At 38.2% G+C, this 16,003-nt stretch overlaps 1 protein-coding gene across 7 annotated transcripts in view; it reads left to right on the forward strand.

Annotated features, from left to right (window-relative positions):
* The window catches only part of KHDRBS2 (KH RNA binding domain containing, signal transduction associated 2), a 340,609-nt gene that overhangs the window by 211,680 nt on the left and 112,926 nt on the right, over positions 1-16,003 (forward strand). For all 7 annotated transcript variants that reach the window (XR_005629817.1, XR_005629820.1, XR_005629818.1 and 4 more), the window contains exons 5-6: positions 426-553; positions 3,019-3,214. Coding sequence is in view for 1 of the 7 variants with exons in the window: in XM_039729259.1 (XP_039585193.1) it covers positions 426-553; positions 3,019-3,214 (324 nt within the window). In the remaining 6 variants the exon portion in view is untranslated. The remainder of the gene's footprint in view (positions 1-425; positions 554-3,018; positions 3,215-16,003) is intronic.

Here is a 16,003-nt window from a genome sequence, read left to right on the forward strand (position 1 = left end):
TAATGTTCAAAATAAGGTAGAATTTGTACTTTTAAATGCATAAAGGTAGCCAGGGAAGTTTGCCAAAAATAAAAAAATAAAACACTTTTTTGTTTGTCTAATTACAAGTTGCTTAAAATTAGTACCTTTTGTATGTGTAATTCCTCTGCATTTTGCATTCAGATGCATTTCTCTGTGTTTATGCCTTCTATGCCTTTTGTGGGTTTTTAACATGTTCATGCTCTTTATGACCACCTTCACTACCCATACCTTTTTCTGTCCATAGTTGTAGGTAATTGTCCACTCCCACATGTACAATTTTTCAGCATACCAGTGATAATGCAGAACAATCAACCAAAATACTATCCACAGAATTTTTGGTTTGGGTGGTTTGCCAGCTCAGCCAAAATACAAAGTTTCATAAAGTTTTATCTTTTGCATTTCAGGATTATAATGATGAAATTCGCCAGGAGCAGCTGAGAGAACTTTCGTACTTGAACGGTTCTGAGGATTCATCGCGTGGACGGGGCATTCGAGGAAGAGGGATCCGTGTGCCACCTGCAGCTCCTTCAAGGTGTGGTAACCTGAGCTGTTATGTTAATAGCTTTACAAAATGTAAGCAACCTTAAAAAAAAAATGTAGTTAAAAAAAAAGAGTTATATACATATCCCAGTCAGTGAACCAAAATATTTGTCTTCAGACAACCAGTGTAGTCTATATTGTTCCAGATTTTCTTATCTACAGGGCACAGTGAGTGACAACAAATGAGAGCAGATTCTGGAGACAGGAAAAGGATATTTCTAAGAAAGAATACTTTTATGCTAGTACTAAGGCAGTATGGTCAGTAGCATAAAATATTTGGTCAAAATAATAGTGTAGTCAGAGAAGGCCTCATAGTCTAGGTGGAACTTTATTTGCCAAATAATTACTTTTTACACATGTTACAGCTATACTGTGTGTATATACAAATATGCTTATGTATAATACTTCATTATGTGTTATGTGTTGATGGATTATCAGTTTTAAGTGAATTTCATTGGCATAACCTTAAAACATTGGGGTGTGAATTTTCTGAATTTTCCCCAGTATTTTTTCATGTCTAAATAGCATATATCTCTGCTTATTATTAAGGCCAGTGTAAAATCTTAGAACAATCTCTCAGACTTGTTTTTTCCTTGTCAGCCCTTAAGAACTTCATTGCCTCAAGTATCTAAGTTCCCTAGCTGCTTCCAGTCTTCTCTCCATAGAGGTCATTTTAAAATGAGTCTTAAAAGTGGACTCTTATTTTGGAGGAAACAGGATATGGGGTACCTTATGTTATGCTGACAAAGGAGTTGTTCAGTAATTGAATGGGCTGATCTTTCCTATGACCTCTGAGTTTATTCCCTGGGGGTGTCTGGTCATGTTTGCCATCAGTTTTCCCTACTTGAGCTTTTTTAATTGGTAGTATGATGCACTTACACAGAATTTTTTGCAGTTGGCATTCATGAGCATCTTCTACTCAAAGAGTGTCTGGGCTCAGTCTTCCTTACATCCAAGATCTATGAACAGCTTCACTTAATGATGTTGTTCGGAATGTCACTGCAGTGGCATGCTAGTTTGTTAACTGGAAGCTTTTAAATTGGGTTCAAAGCATAATCAGTGGAGTTCTGGCCCCTAATTCCTGCAAAATGCCCAAATGAATCAGTTGCACAGATCCTATGATCTTGGATACCTTCCCTATTTTCCAGTCAAAAATCCCAGGAGAGTATTTAAAAAAACCTGTTGAAGCAAGTCTAGAGGAGGGCCACAAAAATGGTCTGGAGCACTTCTTATGAAGTCAGGCTAAGAGAGCTGGGTTGTTCAGCCCAGAGAAGAGAAGGCCCCAGGGGTAACTCATTGCAGCCATTCCATATATAGAGAGGTCTAATAAGAAAGAGAAAGACTTTTTCCAGTCTTAAATTAAAAGAGGTTGGACATAGGGAAGAAACACTGGAGAAAGCTGTGGGCGCCCCATCACTGGAAGTGTTCACAGTCAAGTTGGACATACCTTTAATAATTCGATCTAGTGAAAGATGTCCCTTCCAACACAAACCATTCACTGATTCTGCAAGTCTAAAATCAGGTACTGAAACTTGTAGTAAAGTAATGAACATCACAAACTAATGCAGTGGGTTTGGCTGTCTCAGCAGGAAACAAGCCACAGTTCCTACTGCTACAGGAGACCTGAGTTCCATTCACAGCTGTGGATCTGGGTGTCATGCATGGTTGTTATACCTGGCATTCACAGTCTTCCAAAAACAGCACACCCAGGAGCATATTGCTCTGAAACAAAACTCACAAACTGCTACCCTGATTTATCCCCCTTCTGTTTCATCATATGGTATAGATACAAGTCTTTTTAACAGTAGAAGCTTCTTCTGATTTACTAATTTGTACAGCAAGGAAGATGTAGCATAAATAGCCCGGAGGATGCTGAACCTCTTTCCATGCTTGTCTATATGCTCTATTCTCTCTGTGTAGTGGGGGAAGGTAGAATCCCACACTACCAATCCTATGTGCTGAACTTAATTAGACAGGAAGAAAAGTGATTCCTCTCCTTTTATATCCTTCCTCTACTTTGCCTTGCAAGTTTGTGCTGTCCTGCAATATCTTCTGCCAATCCATTTCTCTCACCCACCAATAAACACGAAAATGAGAGTTATGACTGCTCTTCTAAAACAGTTTGAGAGCAGCAGAAGAGGTTCCTCATTTTCTCCATCTTCTAGAACTGCTTTGGAGTAATTCTGCAACCCTGTGAATTACAATGATTCAGAATTTTATTAGTACAAGCAACAACAGGATCAGGTGCAAAAGGCACTGAGTAGTTTAAAAATAATGCCTTTCCATAATATGAGTTCTGCCTGAGATGTTGCCTAAAAGTGCTTGACATTGTAGCTGCCAAAACCCCAGAGTTACATGATGCTTTAAATAGTAGTAAAAACGTGAGAGCCTTTAAAATGGGTCATGTCTTCCTTCGTTGTACACGCCAGAGTGATCATCCCTTTTTGCTCCCCGCAGGGGCCGTGGGGGTGCCATTCCTCCCCCGCTGCCTGGACGAGGTGCCCAAGCGCCCCGAGGAGCGCCGGTGACACGCGGGGCGCTCCCCGTCCCTCCGGTGGCCAGGGGCGTCCCCACCCCTCGGGCCAGGGGCGCCCCGTCCGTGCCGGGTTACAGGCCGCCCCCGCCGCCCGCACACGAGGCCTACGAGGACTACGTAAGTAATGCCTTCATTCACAGAGGGTGAGCCATGCTCTGTCATGGGCATCGAGTCCTGCCGGGATGGAATGGGCCAGGCCAAAAGCTCCTCTGTCTCTAACGCTTCTCCCTGCAGGTGAACCACGGTCTGGGTGATGCAATGTGGCTGCAGGCCTGTGCTCGGCCATGTGGGTTTGTAGATTTGTTCACAGCTTAGTTTTGGATATAAGAGATCATGCTGGATCGTTCTTGGGGTGTCACAAAAGAGCAATACAGATATTCAAAAATTTGTGTAGTATGCCTAAAGTGAGTTTTTACTGTAACCAAGTTCCTAATAGCCTTTGTGTGAAAATGAGGAGGTGGAGGGGGAGGCATGCTGTTGTTCCAAATCCTTTTTATTACATATTTGTATTCAACACCGTGTTACAGATACATAACAAATAGAAATTGAGGTAGTTTTCATGAAAGCTGATACAGTGATTCATCTTAGCCAGGATCAGTACTAACTGACTGTCACCTTTTCTTATGAGGTGTTAAAAATAATTGTGCGGTACACATCAAAGCTTTCAAGACATCCTCATTAATGTTTCCTCCTGGAACTATCACCATAACAACAGATATCCAAATAGAGAAGAAAGTGCTATCAAATATGATGTCTGAATTTTTCCACCTATGGCGAGTCCAAGAGTAAGATGAACACCGACCTATTTCCTAATCCTATCACCAGGGAAAGATGCACTTTTATTCAATTAAGTCTTCCTAGAACAGAAGAAAGGAAAATGAATCAGAAATTATTCTTTGTTGTTAAAGCTTCACTCAGCCATGTATATTTGTAGTATAGTGACTAGGTCACGGCCACTTCAAATCAGGGATGCACATGCTGTTAATTCTAAGAATCACAACCGAGCAACAGCAAGAAAGGAGGGAGAAAAAAGTCACTCCTCTATTATTTACTTCAACACAGTTGCCATTAGTGAATGACCTAAAAGTCCTGCTAAGAAGTGAAATTTCATAAATATGCACTTCCTTGACAGTGTATTATTGTCTGTTAGTATCAAAATGTATGAGACCTTCATTTCTGTGCAGATACAGAATAATGTAAAATTAGGATTATAATTGAAGTAATTTCTTTTTTCCTTTACAGTACTCGTAAATGTCCTAGAGTATTAAGCATCTTCTAGAGAGCATTTATTGCACTTTTTCTGGATGGTAAACATATGGAAAACAAAATGAGAGAGACTTGAGGCAGCTGGATTATCCAGGTTAGGAGGGCATGAGCTAGTTCCCCATATTTTTTAAATGCCCACACTCTAAGAAGCACAAAACATAGACACAATTAAAATAGTCAGTTTAATTTGTGGTACATTAGTCCAGTAAAAACAAATATATGTGTTAGTGGCTTTTTCCCCCTTCTTAGATAGCAGCAAAAAAAGGTGCCACCCTATAGGTCAAAATTCACATGTTTTGGAGATCTTCCATCTCCTGTGTCCTTTCATCATCTATATTCCACAGCTAGGAATATAGGAGCTTGCTATCATGCACCAGTTTGCAATGAAAATTTCTTGTTATTTTATGGAAGTTTGTAAGTTCAATCTAAATAATTTTGGTATATTATGGGCTGAGATAATAACTAGAACTCTGATGCTATGCTGGTAGAAGGAAAAGTTCACTGTCACATATCTGCATAAAATACTGAAAATGATGTTTTAGGGAAAATATTTTTATTTTGTCGAAAGTAATCAACACAGCTTTTCTTCCCAAATAAACCATATAATAAAATCAGATACTTGGCTGGACACTAAAAACAAGTGAATCTATTTGTGGACCTACAGCAAATGTCATGTATAATTGTTGTTCTTTCCCCCTTAATCCTACAGATGAAAAACTAATTTATAATGAATAATTTATCCAATTTACTTTTTTTTTTCCAGCTTCTAAGCAACCGACAAGTGTATTAGAATTTCCTTATGAGTTTATATTTTTCATTTTTGATTACAGTATTTCACACCATTTTTTCGCTACTATTTGCAAGCACCATTGGTTTGATTAGTGGTATATGAATGCACTGTCATTGATTGTGAATATCCATATTCTGTATTTTTGTTTTCTCTAATGAAATATAGTAACTTGAATGCTGATCTGAAAGTGAATTCAAGAAATAGAATTGAATGGCTACAGCAGATTTTTAAAAAATGTTTAGACAGCATTTCTTGAAAAAAAAAATCTTTAGCCATTTGCTGAGCACTGCTAATCAGAGATTGTATTGACTGTTTGACCTTGAAACATCTAACTGTTCAAATGGGTTTGGATAAGCATTTAAAAGTTTGGATTATCCGCTATATAAATATTTTGAGGTTTCCGTATGGCCTTTCTGAGAATTCATAAAAGCAGATGTCTGAAGGTTTCTCAAGAATAGTGTAAGTCTTGTCATTGTGGTGAATATATTCATGTGCAACATTTTGAATGTCAGGCCTAGCCAGAGGGAAAAACATTTGGAACAACTTTCAGAAAAGAGGGCTGGAGCAGGAAGGAGTGTTTCACTTCATACCTTTCTCTTTAGTTACCTTTGAAACTTTATATTGAGTTCAACCTAGATAATATCTTAGAAGAACTTCTTACCTGCAGCAAGAGAAGGTACTAACATTAGAAAATACATGCAAAGGGAAAGTAGTTACTATGTGAGCCTTCTCCACTTTAAAAGCAGTTCATTGGGTGTGAATCTGAATGGAGAGTGTAACTGGCAGCTGCCTTGCAGCTTCTGGGATCAAGAGGGTTTGTGACCTGGTGTTGTATTGTAACTGCAGCCACACACGGGTGCTCCCGTCCCTGGCAAGGTCAGGGAGAGACTAAGTGTAAAAGTGAGAAAAGTGTTGAGTTGAGACAGGATAGTTGTAATGAGTTGGTACTGGCTGGATGCAAGGCACCCACAAAAGCATCTCTATCACTCCCCTCCACAGCTGGACAGGGGAGAGAAAATATAATGAAAGGTTTATGAGTTGAGATAAAAACTGTGAGAGAAATCACTCACCAAAGTGAGTGATACTATCAAGGGCAAAATAGACTCAGTTTGGGGTTGTTAATTTAATTTATTACCAACAAAATCAGAGCAGGATAACGAAAAGCAAAAGAGTTAAAAAACACCTCCCCTCCCACACCCCCATCTCCTTCCCAGCTCTGCCCCCTCCCCAGGTGCAGGGAAACAGGGAATGGAGGTTACAGTCAGTTCATCACAGGTTGTTTCTGCTGCTGCTCAGAGAAGGGAGTTCTACACCTGCTCCAGTATGGGATCCTCTCTTCAGAGGTCTGCAGATTCCTGCCAGGAGCCTGCTCCAGCACAGGCCTCCCATGGGGTCATAGACTCCTCTCAGGCACCCTCCTGCTCCAGTGTGGGGCTCCTCCAAGGGCTGCAGGTGGATCTCTGCATCCCCATGGCTCTCCATGGGCTGCAGGGGCACAGCTGCCTCACCATGGGCTGCACAGGGGCTGCAGGGGAACCTCAGCTCTGGCACCTGGAGCACCTCCTGCCCCTCCTTCTGCACTGACCTTGGTGTCTGCAGAGCTGTTCTCCCACATGTTCCTCTCACCCCACTCTTCTCTGCCCACAATTACATCTACCTTCTTTTTTTTCTTCTTCTTTTTAAATATGTCACCACAGAGGGGCTAGTATCAACTCTGGTTGGCCCAGCCTTTGCCAGTGCTGGTTCTGTCCTGGATCCGGCTCTGATGAACATGGGGAAGTCTTCTGGCATCTTCTCACAGAAGCCACCCCTGTAGCTCACACCCCACTCTTCTCTGCCCACAATTACATCTACCTTCTTTTTTTCTTCTTCTTTTTAAATATGTCACCACAGAGGGGCTAGTATCAATTCTGGTTGGCCCAGCCTTTGCCAGTGCTGGATCCGGCTGGATCCGGCTCTGATGAACATGGGGAAGTCTTCTGGCATCTTCTCACAGAAGCCACCCCTGTAGCCCCCTCCCCCACTACCGAAAGTTGGCCAGTTGGCCACACAAACCCAATAGGACAGTTACATGGATAGACTGGGGGGTGGACTGAGAAATGGCTGAATGGCACATCCCAGGCAGTTGTGATCAGTGGCACAGGGTCTAGTCGGAGGCCTGGCACTGGTGGTGTCTGCCAAGGTTCAATACTGAGCTCAGTATTGTTTAAGGTATTCATCAGGGACTTGGATGAAGGAGCAGAGGCCTCCTCAGCAAGTTCACTAACAACACAAAGCTGGGAGGAGTGGCTGATTGTCCATTCCACTTGTAGCCCTTCACAGGGACCTTGACAGGCTGGAGAGATGGCAGAGAAGAACTGTCTGAAACTCAGCACTGAAAAATGCAGGGTCCTGCACCTGGGGAAGAATAATGCCAGGCACCAGCACAGGCTGAGGGCTGACCTGCTGCAAAGCAGCTCTGTGGAGGAGAACCTGAGGGTCCTCTAAAGGCTAAGGTCTTGTTGGCAACTTGTGAACAGGCAATAGGCATGACAGATTGAGGTTCATGACTTATACAGAAGTGAAGAGTGCTTGAGTAGATCTGCTGCTATTGAGGCAATAAATAATAGAATCATAGAATCATAGTTTGAGTTGGAAGGCATCTTACAGATCATATAGTTCCAAACTCCCTGCCATGGGCAGGGTCACCTTTCTAGACCAGGTTGCTCAAATCCCCATCCAACCTGGCCTTCAACACTTGTGGATGTGGGGCAACTTGACTGGGCAAAGGCAATGTTCTGCGCAGTATGTTTTGGTCCAAACATCCAGACTTTTCCACTCAAGATTAAAGCTAAATATTGGAAGTCTGCTTGATCTAAATCTAAGCCAAAATTATTGTTGCTTTCTGATCCTGTTTTGGAGGACATTTGACTCTGAATCTGTATTTTTTTCCTTCTGAATCAGAAGCTAGTAATGAGCTGTTGGGTGATATTTTTCTTTACATTTTTTAGAAGCTATAGTGAGCCTTGCTAAGAGGTCTGATGTGAGTTTTGAAGTGACTTTATCACTTGTTCCCTTACACCAGATGGAAAGAATTATCAAAACAGAATACATTTGGGACTAAAATACATATTGCTTTTGTATTTCACCTCCACTTGCATTTTCACTCTTGGATAAAAAGAGGACTTCTGCACAGAAAGCCACTCATCATAATATGAATACTTAGATGAGCTTCTTGCTTTTACAAACAAATATATAATTTGTTTGCAAGGAATAGGCTGGTCTGTCAAAACACTGTGAAACTGTTACAGCTCCTAAGTCTAGGACAGCCAGATTAAAGAGCAATTTTAAATGCAAATATTCTCTCTCGCCTCTCAGATGACTGATCAAACCACCCAGACACAGATTCTTGTTATCCTCTGAAATAAGTGGAGAGCAGTGCTTTTACAAAGTCACTGGCAAAGAACCACACAATAAGATAGATTGTGCTTTCAATGTCATGCGGTTCTTCCTCTCATTTCAAATTATTTAATATGAAAGCAACTGTTTATTCAAAGATCAATGGTTATTTACATTTTTCAATAGTTTTCAAACTGAAACAGCTATGCTTATGCTTATTCAGTGCCTATGTAGACAGTGAAAAGGATAACAATGAGGCATTTTGTCACACCTTAAGATTTTAAAAAGAATAATCAACATTTACTTGTGACTGCAATCTACAAAATTGTGGTTGCAGAGGCTTTGCTTAATAATTTAAATGGGAATTCTTAGTGCTTTTAATTCCATTATGTCTGCCATTTCTGGATGTAGATGAAAACTGTATATAAAGACCTAAACTTGCTATTCATGGCATTTTTCTCCTGTGCCACTGCTATAATAAATATGTTAAAGTGAGCAATTTATACTTTTGAAGCCCATTCCTATAATCACAGTCAATGAGACTGAGGCCTGGACAACTAAGACTTTTAAGGTTGCTCCAAACCTTAAAATTGTGAAATATATTGGATATAAAAGTAGGTAACAGGGATTACTTTCCTTTTGTTTTCTAAACTGGTATTTCCAAGTTTTAAGATGTAGCACTTATCTATTTCCATGCCTTTTCTGGGTGAGAAAAAAAAAATCAATGAAGAATGTACTGAGACTAAAGATCATTTGAATAAAGCTGGAATTATAGACATGGGAATCTGCATGGCTGAACAACATATTGATTAAATATGATTGATTAGCTATGTATGCCCAAGGCACTTAGAAAAAGTGCTAAGCTCTATTCAGCTTGTATCTGCTGTGACTTGAAAAATCAAATTTTCTTTTTAGTACAAAAGCGAGGAACAGGATAATATTTATATTATCTGAAAGACCGTGCTGAGGTTTAGAAGGATGCTGTGAGATGAAGGTATAGTGGATTTATTCAGATTTTGGATAATATTGTCCATGAAAAGTATAAATATATTTATTGTGAAAAAATCCAGCACCATAAATATGGAATTAAAGTAATGTCAAGTTTTTAGTGTTTTTCTAACAGCAGAATCTACAGTCAGCACTAAATCTTTAGTGTCTGGGAACCTGCAGGTCTAGAATTTTTTGCTTACCTGTGCAAACTGAAGTTTGTATTTTGTTCGTAGAGATCTTAGGCTGAGTAAATGAGGCTTGCCACATGAGACCAGAAGAACTGTCCTGAGAGCAGTGCAGTACTAAGTGAATACTGCTTTCAGACTCAGCACTGCTGTGAATTTATCACGTGTCGATGATATGGTCTAAATCAGACTTTATTATATTATTTTCTTGATTTGAATTGGTTTGTCTTAATCATAGTTATTCAATGGACTTCATTAATAAAATGCATAAAATTCTAACACCTATTTATTAATATTACAGAAATATTTTTTGTGGTGGATAAGTTCTTCTGTCATCCCCTTCATGCTGTTCTTACTTGGAGGAAATAATTCTCTCCTTGACATGAGTTACCAAGTTTTCAGATGAGAATTATTTTCTATGCTAGACAGAATAGAAAAGAAAATGCTGATGCAGCTGTACATGTTTTAGTATTATAAATTATGTTATTACAAGTACAATGTAATAAATATTTATATTTGTTATATAGAGATCTAAGTGAAGGGCATCTCTCAATTGATGATCCAGCCTGCATATGGTCCTTAAATATTCATAGTGTATGCGGTTGTATTCATAAGATCCTGCATAAAAAATACATGCAGTGTTATTCACAGAGCCACATTTGTCTGCATCATGCAACGCACCATTTGATCATTGAACAATGTGATTGTTCAGGAGCCTGTTACCAAAAATACATATCTGCTGTCACTTAGCTCAGTCACAACTTGTCACTTGCTTATTTATTTGATGAAGAACAGAATAGATTGGTACAAAATAACTCTACAGCCGTTTGCAGGCTAAAAATTATCAGTTGACTATCTCCACCCATCTTAACCTTTCCCAACAGACTGCAAAGCAAAAAATAGGGATTTTTGGGGTTTTTTTAAACAAACTTATACAAACTTAAAAATTGCTCTTCAAGACTTGGGACAAGTCTGAATTATTTAGAATTATTGAGGGTTCAGTTACTATGTAAATTCAGCTCAGTTAAAAGGAAGCCTTGTGTTTTTTCTTTCAATTCTCAAAGTTACTTAAGCAGATGTAGTCCACTGAGGTACTAAAAAGCTAAACTTTTGGACTTCAAAGTTCATTGGTTTCTGGGGAGACAGACACATCTGCACTCAGTAAGTGCAGAGACTTCAGCTGTGCCGGACAGCTACAGAAGCTTTGAGCTCTGTTTTCGGGAAGGGCTCTGGAGAGAAAGACACCATGGCACTTAACATCAGCACACCAGCACTGCCTCCAGCATGCCTGTTGTACTTGTGCTTTTCAGGCTAGCCTTTGGTGAACTAGATAAGTGACTTTTTATTAAAGTAGATATACAGAGTGCTCTTTATATCATAGACTTCATGTACAGGTGACAGAGAACTTCTAGTTTGTGTATTACTTATGAAGAATTTGCATTGTAGCTAAAATTTGAGCTTGATTAATGTAGTAAAATGCACAGTTTAGGAACTGTTTAATTTAAAACTGACATGGTTGTTCCAAAATAGTATTTGAGTTTTACTGGAATTTTAGGGCCATGTATTTAAAAATCACTTCCCGTTACAAGACCTTTCATCAGAGTTCATCTGTTATTCTGTTTGATACATTTGTGATATTGTCATCTTGCAAAAAATCCTTCTGCATGAAGCTGTAGAACTATATATTTAGCAATTGCACTTACAATAAAATACAAATATTACGCAGTTCAGTTTCGTTCACTGGCTAATGGGTCTTTTAGCCAGTTGCCTATATCCATACACTTACTGCTTGCTCAGGAAAGTAGAAGAATAGGAAATGTATCTGATAAAATTAAACGCCCAAACAGAAGCCTTGTATGCCTGTATCTTTTTTCCCTTATTGTGTTTGTTGCATTTGCAGCTCTGATTTTCAGCTATAGATAGGAAGAAAAAGCTTTGTGCTAGATGAGTTATCTCATGAATTGGCACAAAAGCACCACCCCAGCAATATGCTTGCTCTTTCTGGATATTTAAGGAAGGCTCAAGTATATATGTGAGCTTTTATTCTCATAGATCTAGGAATGTATGTATATACCCTGAGTGGATATTTTTGTAGACAAAGCTGACTAAAGCTGTGCCTAGAACGCAGGATATCTCCTGATAACCCTGCAACTTCTTCCCCAGCAGCATCATGTGAGTGTCCTGTTACCTACTGCTTTTGGAAGGTGGAGGTTTGACTCTCCAAATCTCTTAGTATTTCCAGTAAATCTTTGTGTCAGTATAAAGATACAGATATATGTGTGTGTGTGTATATATATATATATGTATGTTATCTGTAGCAACATCACAGAAAAATATGGTCCATTTCTTCCAGCCCGTCTGTTTATAACAGCTTGATGCTGCACAGAGCTCCTCTACAGCAAACAACATGCATGAGGAACTGTGTAAGGAATCAGTCTGAAGGATCAGCAACATAAAAAGTTAAAGCATTTATTTTCTTTCCTAACAATACAGTTTGGGGAAAAAACAGTAAATATAGGAAGGAAAAAAATACTAGCAGGTGTCCTAAAGGAGTAAGTTAAAAGAGCAGTTTTTACTTGTGCAATGAGATGGACTGGATGAAGGACACTCTTCCTTTTGTTTAGCAATGATGGTATTAAAGTGACTGGAATATTCATAGGAATACCTCTGTCATATACGTACACCAATTTAGTTCTCAGTATGCTCATTTTTAAAACAATTTAATTAGTTATATTTTATCAAAGTCTGTGTCATATAAGTACACCAATTTAGTTCTCAAATATGCTCATTTTTAAAACAATTTAATTAGTTATATTTTATCAAAGGTGCAGACTTAGTGTACCTCTTAAAGCTACAGGAAAAACATTGTGAAAATTGATTTTGTAATGAAACGCAGTACCTTGAGTTTGACCTACAGGACTCTTGGAGAGTGCAGCAATCACTAGAAGAGGGAGATGCAGTATAAAAGCTCCAGGAAAATAAATAAAAGACTAGAGATGGAAAATGTTCATTCTCCATACAGACCTGTTTTTTTCATTATGAAATTATGGTTGCCTGCATTTTAATAGCTTTTGCAATCACCTTAAGTGCTGTTACTCATAGATACCTACTGTTGTTTTGTAGCTCTTGTTATGGTGTAAAAATCCGTGGAGGGCCACATCTGAAATCATAGAGTGCAGTGGAGCTTAATTCAGAGAAATTATATAAATAAATGCTTCTTACATAGCAGGATCGTAAGAACACAGAGACCTAAGCATGACCCTGTACTACTTTGTGCAATAACATAAAACCACATTTAAATATTTCTTAAAATCAGTATATGTGTGCAAGTACATAACGTTATGTGTAAGTTCCTGAAAAGGTTCTTGAGTTGTAGCTTTGGTGTTCATACTATCCTCCAACTCCTTTTGGGCCAGTTAGTCAGTTTCTCTAATGAAGATATAATAAACCATTAGATAATACACTAACATGAATTCTTTTGATTACCCAGTGTCTGTCAGATGCAAATTATTTAGGTCTAAATGGGGACACAAAAGCCTAAAGTTTAGAAACTCCATATTGTGTTATCTTTTATTTGGATTTTCCAGTCCCTAATTGTCTCTAACTGTTCAGCCTTGCAGCTTCTGACATCCAAATTTTTAGAAAGCTGAAATGAAATATACTATACTATACTATACTATACTGAAGTTCAGAATTACTCTTTTTCATACTTTAGTTTCTTTTACTATGTATTAGAATCATACTACTTTTCCCAGTTCTTTTCTCACTACTTTTCTTTTTCTACCCAGAAAACCTCAAAAAAATCACATTATGTACACTACTTACTAATATTTCTGAGGACTAAACTGTCTTTTTCTTTCCAGAAAACCTCAAAAAATCACATTATGTACACTACTTACTAATCTTTCTGAATTTCTGAGGACTAAACTGTAAAACAAACATTTGAACAGTGCATATTTGGAAACTGTAAAAATAAGTTGTACAAGTCTGATGCTTCACCATTTTAGTCAAGGTTGACCTCTACAATGTCATGTAGCCCATGAACTTGTCTTTATTAGGAATTTGCATGTGTATAGCAATCCTCACAAATGCAATAGCAGGAAGTTTTCTGAAAAAAAAATAATGTATTTAAAGAAAATACATTGGAATTCAAACTGTATTTCTTTCTATTTTAGCAACCAGTTGCCATCAATCATTTTACTTTTTGGACAAACACTGCTTGCACAATTTAACTGATATGCAGAATTAGGATGTATGCTTCATTCTTTTGATATAAATCTTATTTTAAGAATAGATAATTCCCTTTGTATTATCTGTTTGCAAAAAAAAATTCAGAATTACTCTTGGTTTGCTTTGCTCTTCTTGACAAAATTGTTCATGTATGTGAAAGCTTAACAGGATATTTTAGTTTTATTTAGCTATAAATAACAATGAAAGAATAAGTGTTTATAAGTGAAAATTAGTTTTGGAAATTGGGATTTGCAAGTATTTTAACACAATCACACCACTTAACAGATGATATGCAAATTAAAAAAATTATTACAAACAAATGCAGGTAAACCAAGTTTATGTAAATGAAGCTGTAAGGGAGATACAGAAGAGATCTGTGTTTCATTGCTAGTTAAATTTTGCCAGATTTAAGTGTGGACACTGCAGCTCAGAGAATGAGAAAAAAAAAATAAGAAAAAAACACAGAATCACTGAAATGCAGTTGCTCAGCCTGAGTACATCTATCAAATAAATTAGAAGCAACAAAACTTTGATCATTTTTCACTTTCCTTGAACAACCATGTTGCTTTCTTGCAAGGCCACCTTTCATGCAAACACTCTAAACAAATAAATCCAAAAAGCCATTTGGAGCTTTTGTAATTTATGACTCTTGAGGTGCCTATTACACGTCGCCATTTTTGTAAAAGCAACAAAAGTGGCTTGTGTGTGCTGAACATAGCAAAAGCAGGGGAAAAAAGGTAATTTTCATAGAGTTTTATTCATTTCACTTGGGTTCCAATTGTTACTTTGTAAGGAGTAAAAAATCTCCCATGCAAGTGATGTGCCTTGTATTTGCATAGTCTTATTGTGTATAGCTGTGATGTATATTTACAAGTTAGGTTACTGCATTGGTAGCTGTAGCCAGGAACTGTATGGCTGAATTGGTGCTAGAATCCCAGAATCATTAAGGTTGGAAAAGACCTCCAAGATCATCAAATGCAATCTTAGACCAAATGCCACCTGGTCAATGACATCATAGCACTGAGTGCCATGATCATTTGTTTCTTGAATGCTTTTAGGGACACTGACTTTGCCACTTCCCTGAGCAGCCCTCAGGGCTTGCAATGCTTGACAATCCTTTCATGATGTGAACTGTTTCTGTTTCCATCAACAGTGCAGTATCAAGGGGAGTGAGAGTGTTTTCCTTGGGCAGAAATACTTTGCAGTCCAGCCGTATCCACTTGAGTTGGGAGCATCAGGAATGAAGTAGAGAAAAAACTACAAGTCAGTGTCTCCCATTTTGGATGAATGAAATCCTGGATTAAAAAAAAAAAAAAAAAGTGAAGGGACTACCTTTATTCTAGTCTTCTAGATTCTTTTTAAAAGATTCAACCTCTTGCAGAACGCCTACAGAAGTAATGTGCCTACCTCTCCACTACAGCAGGCTCAGTTCTGTGAGCAGGACTTGCCTTCCTGCAAGCCAAACAAGGTCACCTAAGTGGAGAGGATCAAGGGTCATTCAGTTTTCTGTTGTCATCCTTTCCAAGAGGACAGCTAAAGGGTACTAAACAGTACAGTACTGTTGGTACCATTCTTAATTCTCTAAGTTTTCCTGTGTATCTTTCAAAAAAGTATATTCATCTTGGATGTCACCAATTCCTGTATGTTTCCTTTGTTTAACCAGGATTCAAAAATTTGATCCTGGATCCAAAATTTGATGCTGATCCAAAATTTGATCCAAAAAGATCCTAAATTACACAAAATTTGCAAACAAAGTAGGCTTTTAAGTCCTGAAACTACTTCTGAACAGAGTATGTAAATTCTAAATAACTTAGATTATTTTTATATCCTGCTCATTTTGTAGAAAACTTAAAGGGGGGGGGAATTATTTTAGCTTTTTAAAAAAAAATCCTACTTATCTGTTTTGACAAAGTCTATGACCTTTCTAAGAGGAAGGTAGACTACACTGCGCCAAAGAAGCAATACTGTTTTGATAGTCCTTGATTGAATGAGGATGTTGAGATAAAATTCAGTTTTGAAAGAAAGACCCTATCTTTTTTAAGGCCCTACTTTCTTTCCTCAGGTTCT

This window comes from Passer montanus, unplaced genomic scaffold, assembly GCF_014805655.1.
Source record: "Passer montanus isolate IOZ18808 unplaced genomic scaffold, ASM1480565v1 scaffold11, whole genome shotgun sequence".
Lineage (NCBI taxonomy): Eukaryota > Metazoa > Chordata > Aves > Passeriformes > Passeridae > Passer > Passer montanus.